General features: G+C 42.4%; 2 protein-coding genes across 9 annotated transcripts; one reads left to right on the forward strand and one right to left on the reverse strand.

The window, feature by feature from the left end:
• The first annotated feature begins 1,455 nt into the window (after positions 1-1,455).
• LOC105889754 (serine/threonine-protein phosphatase with EF-hands 2) lies at positions 1,456-11,238 on the forward strand. 4 transcript variants are annotated; one of them, XM_031577398.1, is made up of 19 exons: positions 1,456-1,766; positions 3,937-4,002; positions 4,199-4,216; positions 4,360-4,368; positions 4,656-4,783; positions 5,253-5,307; positions 5,435-5,610; positions 5,898-6,012; positions 6,117-6,163; positions 6,297-6,463; positions 6,608-6,644; positions 7,497-7,646; positions 7,912-8,280; positions 8,486-8,671; positions 9,021-9,163; positions 9,476-9,582; positions 9,807-9,970; positions 10,272-10,359; positions 10,509-11,238. In XM_031577398.1, exons 2-19 carry the CDS (start codon positions 3,948-3,950, stop codon positions 10,703-10,705), a joined length of 2,211 nt encoding a protein of 736 aa, XP_031433258.1. In that variant the 5' UTR covers positions 1,456-1,766; positions 3,937-3,947; the 3' UTR covers positions 10,706-11,238. The 4 variants fall into 4 exon arrangements, with proteins under 4 accessions (XP_031433258.1, XP_031433257.1, XP_031433256.1 ...); XM_031577397.1 differs by having other exon boundaries at positions 1,456-4,002; XM_031577396.1 differs by having other exon boundaries at positions 1,456-1,602; positions 1,686-4,002; positions 4,360-4,783.
• nup54 (nucleoporin 54) lies at positions 11,112-22,963 on the reverse strand. 5 transcript variants are annotated; one of them, XM_031577399.2, is made up of 15 exons: positions 22,849-22,963; positions 22,047-22,151; positions 17,421-17,495; positions 16,886-17,050; positions 15,836-15,919; positions 15,314-15,466; positions 14,698-14,918; positions 14,136-14,323; positions 13,720-13,916; positions 13,574-13,628; positions 12,882-12,975; positions 12,614-12,721; positions 12,289-12,408; positions 11,934-12,044; positions 11,112-11,730 (listed from the first exon to the last, which is right to left on the reverse strand). In XM_031577399.2, exons 1-15 carry the CDS (start codon positions 22,889-22,891, stop codon positions 11,602-11,604), a joined length of 1,848 nt encoding a protein of 615 aa, XP_031433259.1. In that variant the 5' UTR covers positions 22,892-22,963; the 3' UTR covers positions 11,112-11,601. The 5 variants fall into 5 exon arrangements, with proteins under 5 accessions (XP_031433259.1, XP_031433260.1, XP_031433261.1 ...); XM_031577400.2 differs by lacking the exon at positions 22,047-22,151; XM_031577401.2 differs by lacking the exon at positions 16,886-17,050 and having other exon boundaries at positions 22,849-22,960.
• Positions 22,964-25,023: the final 2,060 nt, after the last annotated feature.

Below are 25,023 nucleotides of genomic sequence, written 5' to 3' on the forward strand. Positions count from 1 at the left end.
TACCCTCCAACACAAAACCCTACACACACACACACACACACACACACACACACACACACACACACACACACACACACACACACACACACACAAACATAGCACAAAAAGTAGGGACATTTGTGTTTGGTAGATTATTTCTTTGTTGTAGCAATGCTTCTTGGCAATAAATCTTATACCGTTGGAAAGCCTGTTTATTTCCCTTTTAAATGGTGCCACATTTGTAAGGAACATGCATTTGTGGGATGAGCAGCACAGCTGAGTATGTGGTAGCGCCCAAGCAAAATGTGCCAAAATTCTCCTATTCTCCTGTTTTGAGTTGTTTAGTGGATTGGATGATTGAACTCTCGATCAGTAACAAGGAACAAACAAGACATATTGGCAATTTTAGGGGGGAATTTAGGGGGTCTATAAATTAATCCCTGAGGAATTCTGCAAGCTTAGTTCATTGAACAGTGTAGGCAGTCTAGTTAGTTACTCTCAGTTAGCCTTAGAATTGGCCTTCAACAAATATGGAGCTCAGGGACCCCAAAAGCCTTGGATATCAGTTATAGTTGAGAATGCAGGTGACAGACAGGACAGAGCAGGGAGTGAGGGGAAGCAGAAGCACAGGGGTTTGCTTTCAAATATCTTGTCTGGCACTAGGTTTATTAGCAGGTCTAGTTGGGGGAGTCTGATATGATGACCATCTGAATGAATTCATCTTTATTTCTTTTGGTTCGTTGATCCTAACTACAATGTCACATTGAGGGTACACGACTGGATGAGTGAACCTTTGAACCTCTCAAATGATTGCATGCCAAATCGGCCTTGACAGCAATCTGCCCCTGCTCTGGAAATCGCTTGAAGGGAGGTTTCATGCACCCCGCCCCATCAGACATCCTCATAATGAGGGTGTTGACCACTTCAAACTGTTTTTTTTTGTTAACACTAGAGGATGTGACTGTCTGTGATGCAGGTGTTAAACTCCCATGAGCACGAAGACGAACTCCCCTGGAAGGGAGTCCTATGAGTCTGAAGGTCAACCCCACACGCTGTTTTGAGCCAATGTGGTTTTCTCATTTTGCATTATTGAAGATGTGCCTTTCAGTCAAGAGCATCCATTTTAAGTTTGGCTCTTAGTTTTCATGACATTTGTATTCAAATTACAACAGATAATACTCTAAAAGTAATCTTCTGTGCTTAGTTTCCACAGTACTACAGTCAGAGGAACAACAAAAGCATTGCCTTAAGCCAGACCATATGTGCTTTATAAGTGTATCTTTGTCTCTCTACTGACAGTAGTCAAGCCCAGACTCAAAATAAAATAGCGGCAAACACAACCTATTCCTGTAAGGATCCCAAACATAAGCCACCAGTTGGTGCCCTTTATCGATATCTTTATCCATCTATTCACAGATACAGGCTAAACCTAACCCTAACCCACGCAAGATTTAGCCTAATCCTAATCCCTTTGGGACTTGTTGTTTTGATCAGGTGGAAACAAGATTGCAGAAGACACAAACCAGACACAGAGAGTGGTGCGTAAAACGAGGCGTTGTGGGTCAAAACGACACAATGAGCCAGTCTATTGTGGATATGTCAGTCGTGTTAAAACAAGGCCAGGTAAAACGAATGCCTAGGTTTTAGAGTACAAGGGTTCAGGATGATATGAAGCAAACAAACCCTTAGAGGATTTTTCTCTCCAGACTCCTGAAGCTGACAAATACAAAGACAGATGGCGTTTCTGTTAAGGATCTGAAACAAAAAAGCAAACCGTTGTGGCCAAGGTGAGTTTTGAAGGGTTTCTTTCACATCTAGTCTAGAATTAGCATTTGCTGTGGGAGTTTACTCATGAGTTTACCCAGCCAGACCGCTCATTCAGTTGCTACATATAATTACTTCCTGGAAATTTCAAGGAATTTTAGGACTTGTTTTTACTGAGTATTTTACTGAGTATTTCTTCTTATCTTACTTCTTAAAACACAGTAATGGCTTGTATTTAATGTATTGAAATAACTTAAATTAAATTCCATGAGGTGCAGTCTGTATCTTTTTATTTAAAGTGATAATCTCTTTGTTAGAACTCAAAAGCTGAATACTCTCCACAACTGCATTACAATTAAATACTTGCATGTAAGTGAGTTGAAAACGTCTTCGTTTTTCTTAATAATGAAAAGAAATATTTGGGCTGCTTTGATGGATTTTCATCCAGCTTCCAAACTGAACAAGGTTAGACACTCTCTGAAGCAACTGAAATGATATCGATCAAGGCCCTAGAAAATCACGAAATAGTCATTAAGGCTACAATATTAAAACACAATGAAACTTGTGTGGAGTAACAGGGGAGCTCAACTGGGCCTTTGGGTGCGAGTTAATAAAGACTTAAGTTATAAAAAAAACGCATTCTCAAGCATTTACTCCTTGATTTATTGGAAGCATATCAAATGATGGAGGCATGGCTTACACAGAACACCACTAAACAAGGCAGAACTTCATGACCGGGCACCTCAGTGCAAAATGAACTCTGGATTAACTCATGACCTGACATAAACCCTTCAGACACAGTAGACCCTAAAACAAGTCCCAGCCTCCATTTTCACCATGGCTGCATCAGAGCATTGTTATATTGTAACAAATCCGAGACCCAAAGATCCTCTAAAAGTGACACCCAGGTTGTGGCCGGATAGTCATAAAAATGACTCGATGGAGAGAATCCAACTGCAAGTGCCACAGCGAATGTTACTGATGTGGGCCTTTAAATTGCGGGACAGCATTATCTCCTTCCCTTTCGTAAAGAATGGTCCAGTGTAGCCTACCCACTTAGATTATTCTAGGTCATGCATCTGCTGTGAAACCGCTTGAGCTCCCCATAAATATCCTCCTTCTCTAAAAGCTAGGGTGACCAGATCTTTGTCCCACATCGCACATACTGAGATAATGTCCCACATTTTCACTCGTCATGTGGTTTTTATTTGTCAGAAATAAGAACACATGGGTGCACATGAGCTGCTTATGCCATTGCGGCATAATGTTTCTACCCTATTTAATAACACAATACATATATCATGTATATATCATATATATATATGTCAAGAGCAGAAACCTGGATAAACACAGCAAAGCTTTTTTGGCTTCCATCCAATGGCTGAGAAGAGAGCAGTAAAGGCAGGCATCAAGAGGCTGTGATGGTTGTCAATCAAATCTATGCAGATGTGGGGCCCGTGAACTCCTCTGCTATGTGACATAAACCAAACTTGCACAAACTTTGCAGAAAAGGTAAACGCTACCGGGCGACATCATGGCCGAAAAGAAAAAGAAAGTGTTCTTTGAGTAATGTGTGCCTTAAACATCACTGTGCCTCATCTTTCCTATAGACTAGTAAAAGCTGTAGCCTGTATCTGTTATGGCCCAACAGGTGTGCTGAGAAATCGACAACAGGACAAAGCACCCAAGGTGTCTGAGCAGAAAGGACAGACATTATATCAGTTAGGCTACCTCTCTGTGTTGGCCCCATGCCCCGCACTGTCCCACATTTGGACTGTTCACACCTCGTCACCATACTAAGAGCCGGCTGGGTAAACAGAGGTGCTGTCTGACTGAAATGTTTTTATGTGCAGAGTAAAAATAATGACCCGTAAGATTGTGGGAATGTGGGAATAGCAGCTGTGTGGAGCATGGGAGACATTCTTGTGGGTGCTTGAAACTGGGCCACATACTGTAGGCCTGTGCCAAGTCGGCAGCGGCCGATCTATAACTGCTTCAAGCATGTCACACCAGATTAACAGGACATTCTGTTGCATCCATTTGAACTGCAGGTGAAAGCCGTAACTATGGTGATCAGTGTCATCTAAACCAAATTGTGCTGCTTAATATGAGAATGGTAAGATTGGATTACAGTGTGTGAATATTTCTCTGGGCATCTTTGACCCTGTGCCTGTGTCCTGGTTTCTATGGCAGCGCACAAGGCGATGGGATGTGGTATCACCAAATCAAACCAGCTACAATTGAAAAAATGCGACAGAGGTAACATTACACTGCATTTAAGCTTGAGAAATACATTGTGTCATTGTAACGTTTTCTTTCCTGACTGATCAGCTTGTTGATTTATGTGTGAGGATACAGTTGCTAATGAACAGATCTTTTCTTCATTCTAAAAATATATATTTGTAACTTCAATTTTCATCTCCCTCTTGCTAACAATGGAATGCTTTATTTACAGGTCATCTTTCAGTTCCAGGTAAGCTTTAATTACCCCTAAAATGTCATTTCAATACTTAATACATTATTGTAAGCCACACCAACCCTGTGCATGCATCACTGAAGTTTAAGTATTTCACTGGTGCTAAACTGTTTCTTTACTTTGCACATTCTGTTATGAAGCTTCAACAGGTAAGTGCTGTCTCTGCGTGAGGGTAGTCTGAATTCAGATTTAGTATTAGTGTATAGCTGTGAGATATCAGTAGACCTCCATTCATAGAACTCAAAAGGTTGTAGTTGTATTTGCAGAATATAGAGACCCATGAATCCAAAAGGTAAGTATCGTCCAATCTGTACAGTCTGTTCCAAAATCAGTTATCCCCCAAAAAACAAACACACACACACACACACACACACACACACACACACACACACACACACACACTCTGAAACCCTGTCTCTCCCTCTCGTTACCACAGCCATGAGGGCAGCCCTGCTGATCCAGCGCTGGTACCGTCAGTATGTGGCCCGGCTGGAGATGAGGCGCCGCTGCACCTGGAACATTTTCCAGTCCATCGAATATGCGGGGGAGCAGGACCAGATAAAGGTGTGAGCACATGAGACAGATTTGGGATGCTGAAGCATAAACATGATCGTGGTACAGAAGAGTGAAAAAATGACACTTAGATATCTCATACAAACAATATGCAATCTTTTATTTTTTTTTAAATCATGGTGATCTGTATTTAATATCATTATCAGTTATTATCATTATCAATATGATTCATAACTCTGATACCATTTCTATGTAATGTAATCACATTAACAAACATATTTTATTTGGTCAATTTTGTGATACAATGCCAGTATTATTGTAAGAGTACCGAGGGAATACATGCGCAATATGTTCAAATGCTATTTATAATACAAGGAAATACATAGTACAAATATAGCTTGTATGCATTTGATACAGGTCTCCATTTCCAGAATACAACGTTAGCTCATTACATAATATGCAACATAAGGATTTCTAAATCTCACTACAGTGCAGTTATTTTAAAGTTTTTGCCTTGCAGCTGTATAATTTCTTTGCCTACCTCATGGACCACTTCACCCCTGCCAGCAGTGAGAGTAAGTCAATACTTACATGAGGCAGAAAATAATCAAATAAATCTGTTGAACTAAAATACTTCCAACATATGTTTATCAAACACTAAACCAGACTTCATCAAATCTGCACATCTCTCCTCTACTCTAGGAAACCTAATCTCCCATATCTTCAGGGAAAACGACTTGCTGCGAGATATTGAGTGGGAGCGCTACTTTAACTATAAGAGCATTGAGATTCCAGAAGATTACTGTGGACCTTACCTCACATTCCCTCTGACTGCTTCCAATGTCACGGAGCTGGTGGAAGCATTTAGAAACAAACAAGTGTGTCTGCATCAACCCACCTATGCCAGCAGCCCTTTGACACATGACACGGGATCTAAAACTGAAACTGTTCTTTTGCATTTATTGAAACACATACTTACATCTACTAAAGTGTATGGAAATTAATAAGATGAATATATGATTAAGAGGATGTAATTGATAGTATTAAAGAATAAATAGGATGTAACATAGTATTGCTTATACTTCTTATATTTCACAATTCCAGAATATTCCATGTTTTGCTGGCCTCAAGCCCATTCCTTTGGCATGTGTCTTTCTCCCAGTAGCAGCTTCACTCACGCTATGTCCTCCAGCTCCTCGGGGAAACATGGAAACTGTTGCGCCTCCTGCCAAACATAAACCACGTGTCCACCTGCCACACTAAGGAAATAACCATCTGCGGTGAGCATTGTGTCCACACGCTCCATTATTTATTATATTATTATAACGTTTAAAGAGGCACTCGTTACGAAACGATATTTATGATTCCTTTTCGATCATGACAGGAGATCTGCATGGCCATCTGGAGGATCTGCTCTTGGTATTTTATAAGGTATGTGAAGCTGATCTCTTCTACGATACTGATTACAGAAAAATATTAGGCTTTGCGGTGAAGGCTCACTCACATCTCTCTCTCTCTCGCTCTCTCTCTCTCTCTCTCTCTCTCTCTCTCCTGCCCTTTTCAGAATGGCTTGCCATCCATGGAGACTCCTTATGTCTTCAATGGAGACTATGTGGATCGAGGGAAGAATTCAATTGAGATTCTCTTGATTCTATTTGCTTTCCTACTCCTGTATCCAAATGATGTCCATTTGAATAGAGGCAACCATGAGGATCATATTGTTAATCTCAGGTAACTATGTTCACAGATTACAATGCAGTGCAAACGTCTGAGCCATTATTTAACAGTACTTCCTCTCTTTGAAGGAACACTTCAAAAAAAGATTTCATTATTCTTATCTGCTGACCTTTAAAGTACCTGCTTTTTATCAAACAGGTATGGCTTCACCAAAGAAGTTCTGGGGAAATACAGGGTAAGTGTCTCTTCATCTCTAACCATCTGGACTTCTAAAACACCCAGTGCTTCTATCATTCCAAAACAAACAGTAGCAGCAGGCCTACAGCTGTCAATTTATCTGCACTGCTACCTCAGTGTGTATATACACAGCCTCTTAAATCACGGCTATTTAGAGTGGGGATTTGGGTCACTCCCCCACCCACGTTGGCTAAGGGGATTAGTTGGCCGTTCGCCTGGTACTGTGGGTCAGGTAGCCTTAAATAGCCTGTGTGCTGACCAAGCAAGGCCTGAGCTTCTCTTGGAAAGGCTAACGGGCGAGATGATTGAGTCTGGGTTAAATGTTTCGGACGGTGTTACAGAGAGGGCGTGGTTATTGCTTCTACCACTATGCTATGAGGGGATTAATCTTTGCTGTGGCTAAATTTAGCACATCACATTGGGGTGGCACACTACTCCTGTTAGACCTTCTTACACCTTGTTGTTGCCTGATGGCCCTGCTCCCTATTGTTCCACCACAAATCACTGTTACGGAGTGTTTGTTTTACAGTGTTTGTGTTATAAAGTCCTTGATTATTATCCATTAGACTTTTCATCAAACTCAGCAAATGTCATGTTTGTCTAGCTGTCCATCCAGTGTGTGTGCTAAAAAAAAAGCCCTCTGGTGTCCAAGCACAATCCTACCTCTGTAAAAGGGAAACAAAGTGGCCTGGACCTAGCCGTACACTATTCCAGCCGATAAACAAAACACGCTAATTTCTTCAGGAGCACAAAAGGGAGAGGTGTATTTGACCACCAACCTCTTGACAGGATTGAGGACTGCATTTTTAAGGTCAACAGACTGAAATGGTGTTGGTCTTTGCTCTCTCAGCTCCATGGCAAGAAGATCCTCAAGCTGCTGCAGAAGATCTTCAGCTGGCTGCCCCTTGCCACGGTGATCGATCAGAAAGTTCTCATTGTACACGGAGGGATCTCAGACACATTTGACCTCAAAATCATTGCCAAAATGGATAGGCACAGAGTAAGACGAGATGTCTCCTCCCACAATCTTCCAACAGCATGATACTATAAATAACTGCAACCAGACACTAGATCCCCATTACAAAAACTTGTATGCCAATTTAACATAATGAGATAAGAAATAATTGAATGGTATTTTACAAATGTATACATATATATTTCAGTCTCTATATAAACTTAAAAGTTAATATGTAGTCATGTGGTATAGCCATCACCTGAAACTTCATACCTCTTGATCAGTCATCCTCCAGCTCTTTCTGTTTTAGTATGTGTCATCGCTGAAGCCCCCTAAAAGCCGGCGACTTCTGCTCAAAAGCAAGTTGAGCGACCAAGAGTCTGACACAGAGGAAGCAGGGGCTGAGGACAGTGGCTCCAGCAGCACCAGGGGCGGCGGGGGGATCAGGAGGACGTGCTCCATGACCCACAGCAGCCCCTCGTCGGGGGTCGACCGCTCCTTGCTCCAGCGGCGCTCCCTCCAGTCCCACAGCAGCGTAGACGACGAGCTGCAGGAGAGGAGGCGCCAAGCCGGCCTCGGCGTCAGCCCGTCCCACAGCGACGACCAGCAGTCGTACTGCTCAGACAAGGACGCCGAGCTCACAGAAGCCGTGGAGGCCGACGCGGAGGAGTGGAAACAGGTGAACAAGAGCAAAGCTGAAGAAGCATGTTAAAGTATACGGAATAAGGACCTATAAGAATGAATTGGAATAACGACAGAATATCTTTGTTTGCTGCTCTTTAGTCTAGTTGCTCAATCAGTTGAGCATCACTTTTCCAGATTGTAGAGATGACATGTTTGTAGTTCTCCCAGTCACATAGCCATCCACATATCTATCTGTTCAGATTGTAGACCTGCTATGGAGTGACCCCATGTCCATGGAGGGCTGCGTTCCCAATGAGGTGCGGGGCGGCGGCTGCTACTGGGGCCCGGACGTGACGGAGGAGGTGCTGAACAGACACAGCCTGCAGCTGCTCATCCGCTCCCATGAGTGCAAACAGGAGGGCTACGAGTTCTGCCACAACCGCAAAGTGAGTACTGCACTGATTCCTTCAGTCCTTCCAGCGAGGACACACCTGGGTCAGAATGACTTCCATCACGGTGGCCAAGCAGCAGAGCATTGCCGTTTGATGCTGCCGCTCTACTAGCACAAGGCTGGTTGTGCGCGCACATGCCTTAGGACAGCTGAGATCATCAACAGAACACACAACTCAACAATTACAATTTCATCCTTCAGTTGAGACAACTGATTTTTCATCTACAATTTTTACATTTAATTTCTGTTGTTTGTATATAATTCTTTTAAACATCACCAGCGAGAAACAGTGAAACTATAATTGACTTCAGAACAGCACATCTCATGTCTGGTTGTCTTCCAAGGTCCTGACCATATTCTCTGCCTCCAACTACTACGAGGAGGGGAGCAATAGAGGAGCCTACATCAGACTGGGTCCAGACCTGGTTCCCCATCTCATCCAATACCAGGCTACTCGTACTACAAGGGACCTAACGCTAAGGCAAAGGTAAAGACCCAATGACAGTTCAGTACCAGTGGGATCGGTAGGAATGGCTGCTCTCAGAGCCTTGATGCACTTGCCATAAAACAGGTAGCCTGAATGTGTCTTCATACATGAGAATAGAAAAATAAAAGTAGAAAAGGGTGCAAAGCACAAAATGATGGTATTGATGTTGTGTATGTCCTTACTTACAATGGTTTGGTGTACTACATCATACATCTATAATACCATTTTCTTTCAAATGTCGTGAGACAAAAAGGCCTTGGAACTGCATTGAGGAGTAAAAGAACTTCCTGGTATTGTGCTTTTTGTTTGCAGTGTGGGGAGAACCGAGCGTTCTGCTCTGCGTGCATTAAGGGAACAACTCTTTGCTCACAAGTCTGACCTTATCAGTGCCTTCCAGAAATATGACCCAGACAACACAGGTACTATAGCACCAGTCATATAGTACACCTTCCACAAAATATGTACATGTACATGTCCTGGTCTTTTACACATTTTAATATGAAAAAGACAAGACTGTGTGAAGTCTTGATGACCTAGGGTGTTTTAAGATCGGTTAAGGGCACACAACTCCACCTGGTGGCTGAATGTAATTTTCCCAAAACTGTGTTTTTAAACCCCTGTGTTGCCGGATTGCTTCGCTCAGGTTGGATCTCGCTGAAGGACTGGGCTGTTGCCATGGAGACAGTGTTTCATCTGGCCTTGCCTTGGCGCGTGCTGCGCTCTCAACTGGTGAGCACCACTAAGGACGGCATGCTGGACTACCAGAGCTGGTTCAAGGAGCTCGCCATCATGGAGCCCAACAAAGAGGTAAGCACACACACACAGGAGACGGCCCTCTGCCCTGCTAAATCTGACACAGAGGACCTTCCCCTTAGTGACCACATGGTTTCTAACTCAATAAAATTCCCGGTTCCAACATTCACATAGGCAGACAGCACTATAAATGCCATTCAAGGCCAAAGCGGGTCAATTTCACAAAGAAGAGTACAAATATGTACTTTCACTTCTGCTCATTCCGAACCTTGTTAAATCTATGAAATCAGAACTGATCAGATGACTTTCTTTAGAATTTGATTACTATTTGCTTGACGTTGCCTCCATTCAACAGCTGGCACACACAAACGTGCTGGAGACTCTGTACAAACATCACTCCAACCTAGAGACGATCTTTCGGGTCATAGACACAGACAACTCAGGTGAGTCCCCAGACTGCTCTAACCCAACCAAAGCAGCTTTACTATATGCTCTCCAGCTGGCTCAGTTATTTCACATAGCCAGTCACATAATAACATCCTCATTTGAATGAATGAAACCGAATCAAATCGTCTGCCTGCCGTTTCTGCAGGATTTATCTCCTTTGAGGAGTTCCGTCAGACGTGGAAGCTGCTGAGCTCTCACCTGAAGATGGAAATCAGTGACGAGGCCATCGTCGACCTCGCCCACAGTATCGACTTCAACCATGACGGAAGCATCGACATCAACGAGTTCATGGAGGCCTTCCGGCTAGTGGACAGCACTCATCACGACATGGCAACAGCCTGATTGGAGCCCCGTCCTGAGCTCATCTAGTCTGTGCACAACCAGAGCAAGCCGTCCAGGAAGGAGCCCAATCAGAAGTCCTTGTTGGCTGAAAAACTAATAAGGCAGGCACCACTAGGGCAGCAATCATAGCTGTTGTCAGCGAGTGCTCATAAGGAACATGAAACTCAACAATCTGTGACGTACAATCTTTTCAAGCTAGGCCAGGGGAATAATGAACCATATTCAGCTTGACCTTTTTGCAGTATTTTTTTCTACAACACATCTGAGCTTGTTTAAGAAATTAGGCGCGCCGGGGAAAAAAAAATAAAAAAATCACCATCTACACTCATCACCCAATGTTTAGTGACAACACACTGCCTCTCACGAAAATAAGACATCAGCAAAATAATAATATAAAGAGAAATAGTTATAAATATTATAACATGCACATCTTTATTTAAACAATGAGCTCATTTTCCTGCCAATTATAGCATATAAAATACACGATCAAATGCAATAAAACATGTATTTACAGAACAATCATGGCAAAACTATAAAGTTTCTTCTCCAATTTATTGCTTCAGGATAAGCCTTTTTATGTGATATTTATATATATATAAAAAAACACACACACTGGGAGTATACCCCAAATAAACCCCTGTGTACACAAAAATATGCAAGAGGAGTTATATTCTGAGTCGGAGAAGTTTGGAATGCAGTAAACAGTACATCCATTTGAGAATAAAAGCGATCCTGACCCGTCTCAATCAGCTAAACCATGGGTGCCATTCTCACAAAGATGTTTCAACAAGGCACTTGACCTGCGTGGAACGTTTTCACATTATCAAAGTTTTATTCAGGTGGATGGAGAAGTCTGAAGCTGGAGTTTCCAGGCTGTGTCGGTGCGTACGTGAAGGTCAGCTCAGCTTGCCCCCTCTTATGTGAACGCTGTCGTGGAGACCGTGCTCGATGAGTTTGATGTCTTCCATGTCATCTTTGACGACACCAATCAGGTGGCTTAGACCATCCTGTTGCTGTTTCAGGTGCTGTCGAAAAAGAGGTTTTAGGGCTTAGTCCACAGTAAACTCACAGATTTAGTCATTAGTCTCCCATGACCAGCACAGTTATGCATAGAGCAGATAGACACAGACAGACTTCAACCACAGCACTAGTTGACGCACAACCAGTATCCTGACTGGGAGACCAGCCAGTAAGTGGCTGTGATTGGTCCCTCCCCCACCAGATATACCTGTCTGATCTCTCTAAGCAGGTCGGTGTCCACGCTGTATCTCTCCTCTGAGCGCACAGCCCCAAAGTGGTTCTGCATGCGAATCTGGGACATCAGTTCATTCAGTCGGCCCTGGAAAGACAACACAAACGCACACAATGAACACAGACATTGATCAGCGGTGTAAAGCCTGTTTCATGTAAATGACCCTTAGTAAATACTTATCCCCATCACTATTTACATCCCATCCAGGCCCTACTCAGCAAAACATAACACTGACTGGCATAGGGTTCAGTTGGTTAGGGTGTGGTGCTCAGGGTCATAGAAAGGGGTGGGGCGGGGGGTGGGGGTAGGCGAGTGGTTCCTTAAGGTTCACCTTAAACTGCGTAGGGGCGTTGAGTTCGGACTGGATGGTGTCCAGTTGCACCCGGAGGTGCTCCTCATCCACCTGGATGGCATAGCCACTCTTCCTCTGGATCTCCTGCTTTATCAGCACCTGGCCAGAACATGAACACAAGTGTTTCCAACTATCCTCAAAGTGAATCATTACTGAGCCAAAAAGCTATTATTCATTAGAATTCTTTTCCAGGTTTAGCTTTAAGAGTATTCAGATAAAGCCATGTTTGCACATTATAACCCCGAGATAAGATCCCCAAAAGGTCAAAACCAGGGTGGGTAGGTAGCTGGGCTGTAAATCTTACCTGTAACACCCTGTGGGACAAATCCATCAGCTTCCTCTTATACTGAGCTATCTTGGCCACAGTGGTTGCTTGATTCTTCTGCAGCTCGCTAATGTCATTGGCAATTATCTGGTAAATAATGCAATTACAAGTTAATTTAAGCTCCTTTCTGAAGCTCGTGACATTTAACATTTTTCTAGCTGCCTAAGTGGCTTTAGGCTAGAATAAGTCCAAGGTACACACACAGGTAAGTGTGCAGTAGATGACAGGCATGGTGGACTACACTCACATCAGTTCTGGTCTGGTGCTGTTTGGTCATCTGGTCCTGGATTTTCAGCCGGCGGAGCAACTCCTTAAAGCTCACCATTGGCACAGGAATCAACCTGCAAGATCACCACAGAGCATCCGTGTTATTCAGTACTGACAGTATTAACAGAGAGCATCCGTGTTATTCAGTACTGACAGTATTAACAGAGAGCATCCGTGTTATTCAGTACTGACAGTATTAACAGAGAGCATCCGTGTTATTCAGTACTGACAGTATTAACAGAGAGCATCCGTGTTATTCAGTACTGACAGTATTAACAGAGAGCATCCGTGTTATTCAGTACTGACAGTATTAACAGAGAGCATCCGTGTTATTCAGTACTGACAGTATTAACAGAGAGCATCCGTGTTATTCAGTACTGACAGTATTACCACAGAGCATCCTTGACATTCAGCATATGCAGAGGGGAGTGGAGGTTTAATCAGAAAAAACCCAACGTAGTGGGAACAGGACTCACTAAAGTACAATAGGTGATGCCTTCATCAAAAGGATATGCAGTCGCACACACACATCCAAACACTCATAAAACTGTCACTGCAGGGCTTTCTGTGCTTTTGCTTTCTTGTTTTGGGCATGCTTTAAACCTGACCGCTTTGACAACACAACTGTGCACAGACTTAGGACAAGTCTGAGGGCATTAGATCTCAACTTACTTATCAGGGTCAGGGTTATCCTCTTTGGCTTGTTCCCATATGATGGGATCCACACCTGAAACATAAATATGACACTCAGTTTAGGTTAGGGAGTATAAATAGACGGCGTGAGAAGCTGAGCGTGGCTGAAGACGGGGGGGTTGAACCTGCGGGCGCGTTCTGGAGCAGCTGCTTGAGTTGGGCCGGGGAGAGGGCGGTGCGTGTGAGGGACATGAGCACGCCCAGCTGCTGCAGCTGCATCTTGACATTGGCCTGCTCCGCGAAGTTGAAGAGCGTGCTAGCCGGAACCCGCTTGGACGTGCCGTTAGGGGAGCGCTCCACCAAGTAGATGATCACCTCGGTCCTGCGAGGGACACAGAGAACAAACACAAGTGTCTAGTATTGTACTCATTCATGTACACACACACACACACACACAAACACACACAGACAGACAGACACACACACACACTCCTTCCCTGATAACTAGTTATTGGGAAGTCTGTAAACATACACTCTAATGTCTCATACGGACAGACAAAGAGGGCCGCCAAAAGAGCAGAAGACAGTAAGTAGCGCTCACTGGTCGTCGGGCAGCGTCTTGACTCCCTCCACGTTGACGCTGAGGTTCTGGTGTCCTCCCAGCACCTTGTGCAGGGTCTCCACCAGCTGCTGCTGCAGGGCCCTCACGTCAGCCTCCTTCTTGTTCAACACCAGCACCAGCAGCCCATCCTCATCCTTACTCCCAGGGGTGCAGCTGTAGCCCACGGCCTGAGGACACACACACACACACACACACACACACACACGGACACCATTTCAAAATTAGTGCCGCATGTATGCAGCATGCAACATTAAGCATAAGGACGTGCTCAAATGACCTTTTCTAATGATGTAGCATCAGACAAAGAAAGCTAAAAATAAACTGAAATGCTGAAACATATTTCTAGCCTGTATCACCAGGGCATTCTTTGACATTTTTCAGACACTACATCCCACTTCTCAGGGTCTCTCGAGTCTTTCATGTCTGCCAGATAAAATACCACAATCCCAGTTTTCCTCCACTGAGCAGAGAGCAGAGCAGACAGAGACAGAGAGACAGACAGAGCAGAGCAGACACAGAGAGAGAGAGAGAGAGAGCTTACCTTGAACCTGCAGAAGGGGTTCTCTTGGGTGAAGTCCACTGGGGGCATGTTGTTGTTGAAGAAGCCCTTGCCTGTGCCCCAGAAGGCCTGCAGCTGGTTCCACTTGGCCAGGATGGCATCTCGCTCATCACCCAGTAGGGTGGGTGCCGACAGGGCGCTGGCTGTGTATATGAGCTGGTTGGACTGTGCTGGAGCCTGGGCTTGCTGCCCAAAAAGACCTCCTGTCACTCACACACACACACACACACACACACACACACACACACACACACACACACACACACACACACACACACACACACACACACACACACACACACACACACACACACACACACACACACACACACACACACACACACACACACACACACACAGGGAAAAGATTAAAGTTGTCTGCTTTCCACCCTGAAAGCCAAGTTCAACCTTATCCTCTGCAATGAATCACATCATTGTTCAGCTAAAGTGGTATTCTGGATGACACTGGATGTTAAATGATTAAAAACTCAATACCATATGCTGGGACAACGTGCTAGCATCGTGAAAAATAACAATCCCTGCTTTTGGTGCCCTGCACTTATCCTTAAGGTATGGAGAGGAAGTGAGGCAATCTCACCTTGCTGCTGCTGTGCAGGCTGCATATTGAAGCCCCCAAAGCCCAAACCACCTCCGGTCATGCCCGTCCCAAAGCCGCTCATCCCGGCAGGCGCAGCGCCCAGACCAGAGAAGCCGCCAAAGCCCTTATTCTGGGGAGCCCCAAACAGGCCACCTGCGACAGCAGATAGAGCGGTTACACAGGTAGCCCCCTACAAGGTGCCACAACAGAAGGTGAGGTTCAACAGAGCTGAGCTGAAGATCACTACAGCACAAAGAACTGTGAGTGAGAAAAAGTGAGAATATGGAAAGCTAGCACTACAGTAAAGTGCAAAGCATTTTATGACTCAAAGGCTCAAAGTTTCGGAGAGATGGTGAACGGGTGACAGAGTGTCATCTAAATATTTTTACAACAGTTCACACACACTCACTCTCTCTCTGTGTGTGTGTCTATCTATCTATCTATCTATCCATCTCTCACACACACACACACACACACACACACACACACACACACACACACACACACACACAATACCCCCACCTCCAGTGTTTGAGGGTGTGGCAAAACTAAATGTTGACCCAGGTGCGGCAGAAGTGGTGGCGGTCCCGAACCCTCCAAAAGGGCCTGTGCAACAGACATTCAGAAGTGATGCAAGGCAGAGCAATGAAGGTGGGAGGGTGGGAGGATAAAATATTAAATCACCATGGAGATGGGAGGTTTGTGAAGATGACAATCATAAACCACCACACGCATACATACACAAAACAACTGTTTGTCCTACAAAACTATTCTGCATATCTGTGCACAATCCCAATTCACAAGTTAGACAGCTTTGGAGAGGGCTGAGCATTGAAATGACTCCAGAAATATAAAAGTTCCATAATCTTTAGTGACCTCTAGTGGTTATTTCAGTTATAGCAAGGTATACGCTCTATGGTAATGAGATGTGGCATACTAGGGGGTGGGAATTGCCTCAGAGACGACAATAAGATACTATCACTAAATACAAAATAATTGCAATTCTTTACATTCTATGATAGAGCAAGTATTACGATTCCATTCTGTGATGCATTGCAACTTATTTCTCCAATATATTACGTTTCATATACTGAGATTCTCTGCAGCCATCTCTAAACTCTTCCTTTCCAATTTCTGCTGTGAGAAGAGAAAAACAAGGTCTTGCGCCATACTATGGACTTCAGAAGCAATGTTATCAGAGTAGATGTAAAAAATAAAAATCATAATATTCAATAAATGAATAACAAATAATAAATAGTGATACTTGGTGCGGCTGAATCGATATAATATTGTGCTGAAGAAATACCGGGACACTACACTATAAATTTGTCCTCCCGCCTCTCCTGCATACAATGACACAAAAACCTGAACATAAGTAACCAAGACACTGGTGTAATCACACACGTGTTCTACACACTCAGGCTAAATACAACGCCCTACTTTGATGGAATGAGCCCTTGGCGTAATGACTGACAAAAAAAATAAATCTACCAGAACATGAAAGGCCGGTTGCGTGCAGAAGACACGAATGATGACTGAATGATTGACAGGTGGACTGTAAGAGAAATCTACCTGCACTAGCAATGCTATTGCCAAAATTGAAAACGGTGGCTGTGGTGGTGGGGGGCCCAAAGCCACCCACATTAAAGTTGACGGCGGCTGGGTTGGCATTTATTCCAAACCCCCCAAAACTAAAACCCCCGGCAGTGGTGCTGACTGCACCCAGCCCCCCAAAACCTGCCAAAGGGCCAGCAAGAACAAGATGGAGAGACACAGAGAGAAAGAGAGAAAGCAGGGTTAGTATAGAGAGGGCTGCGAGCAGAAAGACTGTGAAGCCCAAGTGTGTGTCATTCAGTTGAAGAGTAAGAAACTGAAGAGGCAGAGAAAGAATTATATTACATGTGGTGGCTTCTTTTCTTGCAAACAGTCATAGGTGCAACAACTTGCAGCTATCTTGTGTGCTAGCTCTGGTCAATAGAATGTATGGTAACTAGCATCTACTCTTACTAAAAATCTGTGTTAAGCCTAAACGATTCATTAACATTAGCTGGAATGGAGTCTTACTTGCTTTAGGGTAAAGACAAATTGCAGAAGTTTCAACTCTCACCTGCGGTAGGGGCGCCAAAGCTAAACCCAGTGGCGGCAGCAGTCGTGGCAGGAGCACCGAAACCCGTACCAAAACCTGCAATTTTTAAAGATGTTAGACATGAAAATGACTCAAGATATACAAACTAAAGTTGCTTTGCTTTATCAAAATATGCAAACGTTTCAGCCAGGAAAAAACCAATTCAGGGAAAATTGAGTGCTAAAGGTTTTAATTAGTGTGTGGTTGTTTTGTAATGGTTGATCTTAAGATCAATGTAAGGATGAGACGAGGAGATGCTACTTTTGTTCATTTAAGTACAAGATGCAAGAAGTTACGAAAAAGTAATCCATATTTCATAGATGGAGTAAGGTGTGGTGAGAATGTCATCATCTTAATGTATAAACATAGAAATTATAATTAGAGTACATGAAATGACTAGTTAAGATGGCAAAAAGTAATTTCACTATAGTATCCCTTTCAAAAGGCCTTATGAAAGTTAGAAACGGAAACATTTTCAGATGGGAAAGGAGCCATGTCTCCCATCAAGTTATCCAGAAGTCACCGAACATGCATGGCAAGGGCAGTTAGCGCCTAACTATATCTGCCCGGACCAGAGTGCTGATGAAATGGAGACAGCAGGCTCTAATATGTATGCTTTTCAGGATGAATGCACAAGCTAAATGCCCACCAATGAGAGGAATGGAAATGCAAGCCCATCACTCCCTCCAGGTATGTATGTAAGTATGTATACTAAATATCCATGGTGCAGGTGAGCACAGTGAAATGAAAAAGGCAGTGTTTTGGCAGAGGAGACTTTGTGTTGTTACAAGATGAGCACAGGGACGGGGACTCGAGTCTGCGACTTGGACTTAAGTCGCACACACGGTGACTTGAGATCATTCTTTACTTTGTTTTTTAAATGAACATGCGCATTAACAATGTTTGACGATCTGAATGTTATTCCCTCCCTCATCATCCTTAACCTCAACTACACCTTGGCGACTACACCTACTGTTGCGGTCCAATTTGTCATAACCTTTGGCTATAATAACTTCACACAAGGCCCAAACTTAAGAATCGCTAAATGTAGTGTCTGAGGTACCAACATAAAGGATGCTGGATCGACCAAATCAGACTTTATCAGAAACCTGAAAAAGCACGCAGATAGTTCAGTCACTTGGTAATGTAAATGTTAATTAATTAATTAATGAGTTATTAATGGTTGGTTAGTAAACATGTTTAGCTCAGCATCAGCTATCTAATGTTAGCTTGCTACTAGCTTTGTAGCTAAGGGAGGATAAGTTGATTAGATTGGCATTCGCTAAATATTTGGAAGAGATGAGTGAGTATGTTTGCTTGTCACACTTGTTCAGCAACAGTCAAGTGAGTCCCTCTTTACAGATTATCTCAGTAGCCTTGGTACATATCTCATTTTCAAAAAAGTAAGTGCAAGAGTTGAAGAATATTGTAGCAGGATGCAGATGATGTTGACACTGGACAGTATATAAGTAAGAAATATTAACTGTTGAAAAACAATGGGACAATCTTGCATGCCACATAAATTCTTTGAGAACCAAATAATGTTATCTAGTCGTGATCATAGACATTTCAGATTTTTCCAATCAAGTAATTGGCTACCACGAGCTAACGTTATCGTGTTGTTATTGTTGTTGATATTCAATTGTCTTTGAATAAAGTAAACAGGTTGTCAACTGCATAGTGTTTGGGGAGATTTTGTTAGGTTCCCCACACCCCAGACAGGGACATAACCAGGGTGCGATTTCTGAGAATCAGAGATCAGAGAGGGTGAGATTATTGAAACATTTTCATTTATGAAAAATAAATCACGAACCACAGAGGGCTATATACAGTAGACTATGAACCCTTTTAAGCCATTTATTATAGCTGTTAAAGCATAGCAGCTAACATATATAGCATAAATAGCTAACATAAAGGACGGGTGTGCATTGCAAGCGCTGGCCAGCTGTTTGTTTATGTATTTACTACAAGACTGCTTTCTGCACTAGAGTTGGCTGAACTGACTGATAAAGAGTGCTTTCTTTTCGCCCTTCACAAATTGCTCTCCGATTAACTCGCTAGACATCAACTTCAATGAATCAAGTATGCTGATTTGGTTACAGCCGATGTCAAACATTCCAACCATCAACTTTAAAGGAGCTATATATAGACAGGATTTAAAATCAGTACTGCATTCCTAATTAAAAATATTGGGGAGCGTTGTTACCGCCCTACTCCCCAGACTCAATGCTCATGCGGGTTGCCAGGTTGACGACACTGAACCTACACGAACAAAAGCAAGACATTACATTTTGACACTGGCAAGTGGTGACGAGTCCTGCACTATAAGTAGATCAGCTAATGTATACGTTTGCAGTATTTCTATTGTTAGAAAATTATAACCCAGCTCAAAAGGACTTTTCAACACTCCTTCAGTGTAAGCTTGATGCATGGCTGGCTATATACGTTACCCAAAGCTAAGCCTGTTATCCTCGAAAACAAGCCCACTGCCCGAAAATAGTCTACACACTGTGAGTTGGAGTTATTTCTTTCCAAGCCTCGATAACGAGAACACATTGCTCAATTTAACAGATAATGTATCAATCATTTCACATCTATTTCGGACTAGTAGCTAACAGTTCTTCCTTGCTGCAGCCTGAAACAAATCTCAGTTTTGAAGTGCCCTCGCCAGTGCCTCTGATACGAGAGACAGAGGGCGGCGGCCATGAGCTAGAGAGTGGAGCAGAGAGAGGAGAAGAGAGTGCAGGTCCTAGTGGTACAACAGGTAGAAGATCTAGAGGAAGGGCAACAGAGAGAACAGATTGCAGATCCTACATACCTGTCAAGTTAATGACTGAAATCGTGGGACCAGTGAGTGAAATCCGTGAGCCATCCCAACCGCTCACACGTACACATCAAAGACAACACGTGCAAATATACTGTTACATTTGCGAGGCATTTTGTTTACAGGTCTGGTTCGCCTCGAGATAAGTTGTATAGTGATGCTGAATATTGAAAGTTCGTTGAGTACAGTAGCCTAAACCTGCTACACAGGCATAGTGAGCCACACAGTGCAAACATGGCAGTATCTCACTCGCACTGCACAGCAGTCTAATGTACTTTGTAATGTACTTGTAATTATTATTCTATGCTATTGGGAGTGAAAATCGGTGAGATTCAGTGTCACGTAGGCTACGCGAGACATGAGAAATGTTGAAAATCCACGAGTGTCATGGATAAAACTAGACTTGACAGGTATGGTTCTGGTCCAAGATGCAGAGTACCGAGAGGAAGAGCAAAAGTAAGAATGACAGAGATAGGAGAGTGTGTGTCTAACTGTAGCGAAATTTGTTCACATCCATTGGTTGATTAAAAATTTTAATAAACTCTTCTAAAAAGGGGAATGGTTTCTTTTGATAACTAAGATAGATAAGCTAGTGGCTAGGGATGGGCATAAGCTCTATTTGGATGTCAGTATTCGTTCAATGTATAGAGTGATTGCGTTTGTAAATTTAGTCAGTTTAGTCAAACTTGCAGTTTCTGTCATATATTTCTGTCAGAGGAAGAAATATATAGATCCCCCACCCAGCAAATCGCACCCTGGACATAACTGTTAACATATTTAGCCTAGATGAAAATTCCAGTATTTCCTACAGCCATTTGACATTTATCAATAAGAGCATGATCATGTAATGCTTGAATGCAGTAATAAGTGATACCTTGAATTTGTTTAATGGTAGTCTCAAGTCTTTTTAAGGCTCTTTTTTGGTCCTTTTGTCAAAATGTTTCCCCAAAATTCACAAGATGTCACCATATAAAATAGGGGTGGGAAAAAAAATCGATTCTTCGATTTCTCTCGATTCTCTCTAGAACGATTCTGTCTCGATTCAGAAAAGTTCATAATCGATTTTTTTTTTTTTACACTTTCATTTTGTGTTGAAATGCAAGCTGCATCGATTATTGCATTGTTCATAGAAAGTCATAATTGTGACAAGGAAAAACGTTTTCTCTAATAAGAAAATAGAGAAGGTAATTCCTCTGTTGATCTTCTTTAATTATCAAACACAAAGTAGGAAGTGATTTGAGACTCTGAGTAGCAAACTCAAATGTTTTAAAAATCGTGATGCATCGATAATCGGTTTAGAATCGAATCGTTGACCTCTGAATCGGAATTGAATCGAATCGTGAGGTGCCAAGAGATTCCCACCCCTAATATAAAATGACCTTCTGAGAATATGCACCCTAGCTTTCTCGGGTTCACAATTGTATGCTTCATCTCTGTTTCAACCACCAGCCACCACTGGTGCCCATATTTAATTACTTCACTGCTCTTCACTTTAATACGTTTGCCTCTCTACAGCCTATCAGGCTAACTGAACCACGACAGGCAAGGGCCTGAATAGGAAACAATTCCGGGCAAGTGCTAAGGATATGGTAACTTCTTGATAGGTGACAGTTCCATTGTTTGGTTTTAAAATCTATAAGCTATGTTGTGTCTAAGTTTCCCCCCTGTTTAATTTCGATTAAGATGAAATTATTTAAAATCAAGCAAAGCGGTCTGAATACAAATTGCGGAGGAGGTAGTGTTGAGACGATTTTGTATGAGGATGAAAGGAGACATGAACTTACTACCGAATCCAGTGGAAGCTGTAGTTGTTGTGGTAGGACCAAAACCAAAAGCGGTGGGTGCTGTTGTTTTGGCAGCGAATGAACCAAATGAAAATCCTGAAGTGCCTTGAGTGACAACAAAATAAAACATGAAAACATGACAGCCATGCAATGCGAATGGAAATACGGATGCCAGGAAGCGGTATGGCCATGCAAGAGTTAACATAAGATATTTCCAGTTTGAGACGAATTAGTTTCTTAATTTAGCATGTCAAAACCGATTTTCGGCCGAACTCATCTGCAACAATTAGATACGTCCGCCAGCTAGCAGTAATCATGACATAAGACAAAAATGGTCTTCTGATGTCTATGACAACAGCAATACACGTTACACCACATGCTAGCTACCACTGCCAGGCAACTTTAGCAGGCAGAGGTTAACTATAGCTATGATGGCTAACGTTACGTTATTTCAAAGTTGGCACTGTTTGGAGAGTCTTGAGCACAGACCGACAGACACAGATGAGTCCACTAAAAGGGTGTTTTATGTATATAAGGGGGCACAATCTTAACAAACGTAGCTACTAAGCTAGCTAGCTTGTTATATCCACCGGGTAGGGGACGTTAGAAATTAGATGGCGAAGTGTGTAGCAGCTAGCTTGTTTGCTAGCTAGCTCTGATCTTGTAGCTGGTGGTCTAAACCCGTTCAGATGACAAGATGAACAGATATGTCTGCCGTACAATGCTCGCATTAAAAATGTAATTATTTAACAACCACCTACATGCTGGCATTTACCGTGTATTACAAAGAAAAACATCTTACTTGCAGGATTTGGTGCGGCAGCGCCGCCAAAATTGAACGCCATGTTTCGCGCTGTCCTGTGTACAGTCCGTCCGGAAACAACTCCGCTATCTGCGATGTTCCTAGATTCCTCTCAAAAATGTGGGTTGGGTTAGGTTGGGTAGGCGATCGAAGTTCCTTAATTTTCTGTCGTTTCACAGTTCAGTTCAAAAACCTTTTTTGGCATGACAAGATACAAAATGATATTGCTAAAGCATCAAACAGTGTTAGATTAAACTTAATAAACAAATTATATAATTCATAAAATATTATGTTAAAACAATTGCGCCAAATGGCTGGACCAGGGTTACATTTGGATATTAGCCTTTTGATCGTGTAGTAGGGCTAGCTTTTCAGTCAAAATTGTCATTGTTGGTTAACTGGCCTGGGTAGGTCGTGTACACAACATGTACGGATATTTTACGTTTTCAGTAGCCTAATGGGAATGTATTCTTCTGGTGTGTGATCTTTTTCTAAGATATCAAGATCTTTCTTTTGACTGTGTTTATCTTGAGAATCCAGGTTTAGGAGACTAGCTGGGGGAACACAATTTGTTTTGTGTGCAAATAGTACTGTAGAAAGAAACGTTTCTTTACATCATATAAATCGTATCAGACCTGGAGAGCTGCCATATTTTCAGCATTACTTTGAGTTTTCCACAAGTAAATTTAGACTATTTTATTTGTCTTCTGTGGGGGCTGATAAATAATAATGTTTTTATCCCCCAAAGCAGGTTATACAACAATGCAAAAAAGTTTCTCCTCTTTTTCCTATCAGCCCCACTTTTTGTGTCCTTCTCTATTTTCCTCCACTCTTCCTCCCATTCTTTTATATCCTTTTCAATCTGGTCTTTTATAACGTTCCCCCTCATTTGCGTTCAGTACCCTTTTTCACCCTTCATGTATTCTCTCATTCTCGTTTTCCTTAAACATCTGTTTTTCATCATCCTCCTACAGACAATGGTCTGTCCTTACTCCTCAAAAGGTGAAGTTTTTACATTAAAAAAAATTCAGGGCATGATTCTGCAACACGACAAAGATAATGTTGCTGCAAAAACCAGCCACTATCTTGCAATTCCGCAATCAAGAGTCAAGAGGATGAATGTGTAGATCTGAAGTTTATTGTAGTCACTAAGCCACAAAAGAAGGTGGTCCATGGATGATCTTGAAGTAGGAATCGCTGATCAGACTCTTTTAAAGGAACAAATTCCTCTTACAATCTTGTGTGTAGGGATAGGTATCGTTTGGGTTTTTCCCAATACCGTTGCTAAAACAATACTTTTAAAACAATACTTTTAAAACAATACCGGTGCCTAAATGGTGCCTGAACCGATACTTTAAAAAAAAAGAAGCACAAAACGATGATTGACGACATAAAAGAAAGGCTTTTTTATTGCCAAATTGAACAATATATTAACTGTTTAAAGTATACTATAAATATAAATAAATACAGAACACTTGGCTTCAAACTACAGCTTCAAACTTTTTAACTTCAAACTATGAACAATATATTAACTGTGCTGATTTATTGTAATAATCAGTGAGACTTCTCATCTATCACATCACCAGTAGGCCAACATCATACTATAACAATTCTCGGTTATCCTTGAAGTATTCCATGGATAGGCTGGGTTCCTGGTCTCTTGAAGGTCTGAAGGGAACCAATCATAACCTGAAAGAACGAGATGTAGAACAAGCTGCAGCAGTGAAGAAAAGATCATTGAAACAGTGAATATATAGAAATATGTAGAAAGAGATTACAGAGACCACAAAATGGTATTCTCATTCAGGCATAGAGGTTAATACTGGCATGTCAACAAGGCTGTCTCTCCGGTGGTGGGACTGCAGCTGCAGATGAAACTCCTTTAATACCACAGGTATTGGGATAGCCATAAATGGCTGTATCACTGCCTTCCCCAACATATGAATGCACATTTTACAATTTAGCCTAGTACATACACCTAATGTGGGGGCATATTGTGTGAGGTTCAAGACCTATTTGCAAAATATACCGCAAAATTGTGTTAATGCTATTTATATAAAAAATATATCAGTGAAAATTGGATGAGTTGTTAAAGTGGATGATTGCATGATTTGGATGATCCACATACAGATTCAACAGTTGAGAAAAATAGTGTAAAAGTTTTACCGATAGTTG

Source organism: Clupea harengus, chromosome 12 (genome assembly GCF_900700415.2).
Source record: "Clupea harengus chromosome 12, Ch_v2.0.2, whole genome shotgun sequence".
NCBI lineage: Eukaryota > Metazoa > Chordata > Actinopteri > Clupeiformes > Clupeidae > Clupea > Clupea harengus.

Excerpts from the sequence above, each read along its gene's own strand:
- LOC105889754 (XM_031577395.1), top strand. The coding sequence starts at position 4,499 with ATGAATCCAAAAGGTAAGTATCGTCCAATCTGTACAGTCTGTTCCAAA. Across the intron at positions 5,611-5,897 it reads AAGCATTTAGAAACAAACAA|CAGCTTCACTCACGCTATGT; the intron begins GTGTGTCTGCAT and ends TTCTCCCAGTAG. Across the intron at positions 9,164-9,475 it reads GACCTAACGCTAAGGCAAAG|TGTGGGGAGAACCGAGCGTT; the intron begins GTAAAGACCCAA and ends TTTTGTTTGCAG.
- nup54 (XM_031577399.2), bottom strand. The coding sequence starts at position 22,891 with ATGGCGTTCAATTTTGGCGGCGCTGCCGCACCAAATCCTGCAA. Across the intron at positions 13,917-14,135 it reads AAGACGCTGCCCGACGACCA|GACCGAGGTGATCATCTACT; the intron begins GTGAGCGCTACT and ends TGTCCCTCGCAG. Across the intron at positions 12,722-12,881 it reads AGCACCAGACCAGAACTGAT|ATAATTGCCAATGACATTAG; the intron begins GTGAGTGTAGTC and ends ATTATTTACCAG.